The following is a 6,345-nucleotide window of genomic DNA, read 5'->3' on the forward strand; positions in this document are numbered from 1 at the left end:
TTCTCTGTAAAAATAGTTTGGTATTATATTAGATTATCAGTTATTTCTCTGGTTCCAAACCTGTTTATTACCCTTCCACATACAGCTGAGATATAACCCGTGAGTTACACTATGTCCCAACTAGTTTATTAAAAAATTAGTATTATTTTCCCAATATAGTTCAGATCACATTGAATTTAAAAGATTAACACATGTCCAATGAGAAAAAAAAATCAGCATGAAGTGTCTGCCCAAATATATTATAGCAGCCCTGAAATAAATAGGATGTATCATCCTGGTTTCTCATAGCTGCCAATGCCAAGGTACTATTAGACACAGACATATTCGACAGGGCAAACAAAATTGTTGATGTTTGTGCAAAGTTTCCCTCATATTAGCAGTCATAATATTTTTATTTAAACAACCTCGGCAGTTTGGATCACAGTTTGAGAGTGCCTAAGAGTTTGAGACTGAGTTTGTTTGTACTCTCTCATATGTTCAAATGCAGACCACATTGTTCACAGCACTTTCCTAGAAGGCAAACAAAGGATAAGACATTTCAGTACTCTTGGTGAAATTGGCATTTAGAAAAATACAAACTACTATCCATCCATACATTCCTTAAAAATCTGGAAAAGAGATCTTTATAGACAACCATAAATCGTAACTATTGGCTGAGTGATTTTGCCATATATACATATATGAGATTTGGCACTAATGAAACAGAATATTTTACTTGTGATAAAGTAACATTCTACTTAGAGTATATATATATATATATATATATATATATATATATATGTATATATATACATGGCAAATCATATATATGTTACACATGACATATGGTATATAAATGTGTGTGTGTGTATATATATATATATTTGTATATTATATATAAAAGCATATTTATAGGAATTTGAAATCTCCATTAAAACATTTTTAAATGCCTACACTGAGGCATTTTTGTAGAGTTTTACATACTCTATATTTTTCACATAATAATTTACATCAATACAGTATTTCATGGTTTTCAGAACATTGATATGTACATGATGGTATTTAATTCTCTCCAAAAGAAAAAAAAAGAAAACATTTTCTACATTTTGAAAGCTGAATCTTGGAAAGGATAAATGACTTTTCCAAGGTCACATAAGTACTGAAGGCAGATGTGGAAATCCATGTCTTCAGATTCTGAATCTAGTATTTTTTCTAATGAGCTATAAAACCTATCTGTTTAATGATTACTGTCATCAATAAAATCAATTAGCCTTAGTCTTCCACTTCTTACTTTATAATGAAATGTGCTCTTCATTGTTGAAAGAAAACTATTCCTATGTTAAGAAATGAGGATAGATTTTTTGTTTTAACTTCACACAATTCTTGCATATTCCCTTAGAAAGAACTATTTTATATTATGTCCAAAATTATTTTTATTCATTTTGGTGGAGGTGGGGTTTGGGAAGAGAAGAATCATGGACATATTTCCCTCCACTTTGTACAAGTGAGAAAGATGACCTGGGAAGCCGTCCTGAGAGGGAGCAGGATAGACTCAAAAAAGTATAGACTTTGGAATTAAGCCAACCTGGATTTTAATCCCAGCACTACCACATTTTCCTAGCCACTTAGGTAAGTCAGTGTCTGACTCTTAATTTTCTCACCTGTTAAATGGGCTAAATAATCTTATTTGACAGGACTATTATGAAAATTGGGTAAGTAATACATGAAAACATGGCGACATCATAGCCACATAAATGTTAGTTTTTATTTGTGTCCATTGATCCAGACATCAAACAGACAACACTTAAGCTTTGCTTCCCTAGTTAAAATTTCCTTTTCATGCTTTTGGTTGGTGTTGATTGGGAAAACGCTAAGAAATTCATCCTGGTGTGGAGCAGAGGATCAGCAACAACTCTCAGTCCCTGTTGAAATCTTTCTTGCACAAATACATGCTTGTTTTCACTTCCACGCCAATCAAAGAATTAGGCAAGACAATTTTTAAAATTCTAGTTTTTTACTTTCTCAATCCTTGCACATTTTATAATCTTTATGATCATACATTTATCTGCCAATATTCCTCCTCTCCCATTCTTATAGAGCAAGAGGAAAAGAAAAATTACATTCACTACCACTGTTTTAGAGCAAGCTATCTGAGTGAGATTTTATATATAGGTGTTGGAGTAGGTGAAAAAAATAATGAGAAACAGCTCACTCACCCTTACCATTTTCCCATCCACTAGCTCCCTCCTGATGGTGGTTTCTTTCCCATCCCAATCCTGAACCTGAATCAAAGAGTGGTTGAGAGTCTGCCTGCCAACGCAAGGGACACGGGTTCGTGCCCCGGTCCGGGAAGATCCCACATGCCGCAGAGCGGCTGGGCCCGTGAGCCATGGCCACTGAGCCTGCGCGTCCGGAGCCTGTGCTCTGCAACGGGAGAGGCCACAACAGTGAGAGGTCCGCGTACCGCAAAAAAAAAAAACCCAAAAAACAGGGAAGACCAAATTCAGCTCAGACTGTCATATTTAAACTCTAAAATTTTATCAGGTGCCAAATTCTTTTCAACTCTTGTGATACTCTCAGGTAGCTTTAGAATGGTGTTTACAATTCCATTTATTTTAAGACTCTGTCAACAATAATTTTGTTGGCCGATTCTTCTGGGGATAGAAAAAGTTTTATGAGTGAAAACAAAATATCTTGAGTAAGTAAAGATTTTTTAAAATATTTTATTGTATAGGCCAAGTATTATCTTTCTGCATAAAGAATCACAGGTAAGTTTCAACCTTAAAAATGCACATGAAGCTAATTCAAACCCCTACTGTAAGATCACATTTCCTCTTCTTACCTCAACAATATATTCTGTAACAGCTTATGGAAAAACCCAAGTGAACCTTTTGGCCAACACAATAAAAATAATGATAAGAATAATCACAACAACAACAGTAACTACCACTTACGTAGCACTATTTTTTGTGTGAGGCACTCTTCAAGAGTATTAATATATTAACCCATGTAATCCTCACAACAGTCTTATGACATAAGTACTATAATAATCCCCTCTGCAAATGAAAAGACTGAGTCAGCAAAAGTCTGTGACTTGCCCAAAGTCACATGGTTGATTGGTGGCAGAGGTGGGATTCACACTCAAGCAGTTCTGAGCCAGAGTCTGCATCTTGCTCCACAAAGTTTAGAGATATGTCTGGTTAAACTCTACTCTAGTGCAATACCATAGTATATAATCATTGGGAAGCATACATCTCAGAGTTTACACATCTACCAAGTCGGGCCTTCTACCAAAATTATTTACAGTCTGTCCCGTGACAGAGGTAATGATGGTCACCAAATTTTCCTTCTGTTCTCCTATAATTTTCAGCCTTTTTATTCTAGTAGATTTTTAATTTACTATAGGCATCTTTATTAAACACTTTTGGTCAAAATTCTTCTTCCATTTGATATTATACAGGAATTTGAAGTCTCATATTATTTAAGAACTATCTGATAATGTGGTATTCAGTTCCTTTTGTTAGAACCTCACCCTCCATATTGTTTAACAATCCTCTATTGAGTGTATTCATTCAAATGATAAATATTTATTGAGCAAACATTATGTAACAAACACTGGGTTCTGTAAAACAGAAGAGGCAAGAAATCCTTTCTTTGAAGATCTTACATTCTAGTTTGGGGGAACAGACAATAAACAAAAAATATATAAATAAGTTGTGTATTCAATTTGGAGCCCGTAAGATGAGTGAAACTGTGTGTGTCACTTCCAGGCTGAGGCAATAAAAAGCCCAGTGTATCTTTCTCTATCTTGCTGACTGAGAACACAAACTTCAGATGGCCCAACTATAAGATTGTTGAACTTCCTTTGGCCTGGGCCCTGGAGAAATTAAGAGGGGCAGATACCTTATGCCCCCATTTCTTGCCCCCTTCTCCCCCCACACAGAAACTTCCCCAACTCCGCCACAACACTGAATATGTACTATGAGTTAGAACTGGAAATGTGTAAGCCACTGAGAGCTTGTGGATAATGTGTTACTGTGATTGATATGACCTCACCTATACTGGCTAATACAAGTTTTATTCATTGTAATTCTATGTGTGGAAAACTGCTGCAAAATAGAAAGGTAGAAGTTTTGTTTCTGAGAGAACAAGCTAAAGAAATAATTCTCAAAATGTGTTCTGCTAAGCATCTGCATCAGAATTGTTAAAAATACAGTTTTCAGGTACTGGTCCCAGATATCAGAGCCTCTGGGATGAGACCTAGAGGTAGGTATTTTTTACAAACATTCCGAGAGATTTATGTGTGTATTAAAATTTGAGATCCTCAGACCTAGGCTTAAGCCCAAAATTAATCTAACACAGATTTTAGATATGTTTGCTATAACTGCTTACTTACTTGGGATGATTTCAAAATTAACATTCTTATGAAATTTATCTGAAAGAGTGTTGACGGTCTCACCTTAGTTTTATGGCCACCTGGTGTGATTTCCTCAAACTCTCCTCCCAGTTTAAAGGATTCTTCCAGATCTTTATTTCTTCCCTTACATTCTTACATGTTCACATGTATAGGGTTTGTTTTTTCTATTATGTATTTTTACTGTGGTAAAATACATATAACATAAAATTGACCATTTTAACCATTTTAAAGTGTACAATTAAGTACATTCACAATGTTATACAACCATTGTCACTATTAAAAATTCTATACATACTAATACTAATATTTATTTATCTGTCCCCTTATTGATGGACATTTTGTTGTTTCCTTTTTTGTTGGTATTACAAATAATGCTGTAGTGAACATCATTGCACACACAACTTTGTGCAGTACATGTAGGAGTATATTCTATGGAAATAGTATTACATATACTTCAATACCTAAGTTAAATTTCTAAGAGAAGATACATTGGGGAGACACTGTAACATGGTTCATGGAATTCATATTGTGAAACATGATAGCAAGATATGACAGGTTGGAAAATTGTTCCCAAAGATACTCACGTCCTAGTCCCTGGAACCTGTGAATGTTACTTTATATGCCAAAGGGGACTCTGCAAATATGGCTAATTTAAGGATGTTGAAATAGGGAGATTACCCTGGATTATCCAGGTGGACCCTAAATATAGTCACAAATTTCTGTATAAGGAGGAATTTTCCTTGTAAGAAGAGGAAGAGGGATATTAAACTACAGAAGAGGAGAAAATGTGACAATAGGAGCAAAGATTGAAGTGTTGTGGCCACATGCCAAGGAATGCCAGCAATCATCAGAAACTGGAACACAAGATCTATTCTGAAAATCCTCAGAAAATTTAGAGCAAATGTTTGCAAAATGATCATTTTTTTAAATAATTGTGACTTTTTGTTTAAAATCATTTATTGAAATCATTTGCCATTTAGTATATGGCACATGCATGTTTAATCTATGTAAATCCATGGCCAATTACATGAGAGGAGGGGTTATGTCAATTTCAACCAGTTTTTCACAGAACTGTATCTAGGTGCTAAATTAATATTTATTGTTTCTGTGTGAAAAACTGAAGGGAGGGGTTCATACAGAGTAAGTTCTGTGCTATCAAAGCTCCCTTTTTTTTTTTTTTTTGCGGTACGCGGGCCTCTCACTGTTGTGGCCTCTCCCGTTGCGGAGCACAGGCTCCGGACGCGCAGGCTCAGTGGCTATGGCTCACGGGACCAGCCGCTCCGCGGCATGTGGGATCTTCCTGGACCAGGGCACGAACCCGTGTCCCCTGCATCAGCAGGCTGACTCACAACCACTGCGCCACCAGGGAAGCCCGAAAGCTCCCATTTTTACTTGCTATGATATGCAAGTAAATATGGCTTACCCAGTTCTTTCATATGGTCAAAATTTTCTCAAGGAATGGATTTCCATGTTCCCTGGAACTGATCAACTATTCTGCTTAAGCTGGCTTTAAAGAAAAATAGCATCATATGAATGAGTATGTTCCCTGAAATAGTGTTGGAACCTGTTTTTAATACAATTCTGGTAGATAGTGCAGAAAAGTCAGGGAAAAATATAAGACACACTAATCCCTGTCAACTTCCCATCAAACCATCCAAAGCTGGAAAGCTCTCTCATATATAACTCAGGATGAAAATGGAACATGGTACAGATTTTAGCAGAACTAGATATAACTTTTCCATCTCTAATTTAGGATCAAAACTGGATGTTACAAATTCTCTCTAGTTCCTTCCCTAAGAACTGCCGCACACACAGAGCAATGTGTAAGGGGTAAACCTAGGCAGCTGTGTTTATGCCATAGGACCCCTAAGCTCCAGCTCTTACTCTGAGCAAGGATGATCTAGAAAAAAAAGCCAATTTATCAGCTGTTTAGCAAGCTTATCATATTC

The 6,345-nt window shown here is 36.0% G+C and overlaps 1 protein-coding gene across 1 annotated transcript; it reads right to left on the reverse strand.

Moving 5' to 3' along the window:
- Positions 1 to 435: 435 nt before the first annotated feature.
- On the reverse strand, positions 436 to 5,832 carry LOC101315796 (fatty acid-binding protein 12). The gene is given in 4 exon segments (XM_033842858.2): positions 436 to 510; positions 2,196 to 2,289; positions 4,431 to 4,527; positions 5,820 to 5,832. Coding segments are annotated over 4 exon segments (279 nt in total).
- Between the last annotated feature and the right edge of the window lie 513 nt (positions 5,833 to 6,345).

Source organism: Tursiops truncatus, chromosome 17, assembly GCF_011762595.2.
Source record: "Tursiops truncatus isolate mTurTru1 chromosome 17, mTurTru1.mat.Y, whole genome shotgun sequence".
Lineage (NCBI taxonomy): Eukaryota > Metazoa > Chordata > Mammalia > Artiodactyla > Delphinidae > Tursiops > Tursiops truncatus.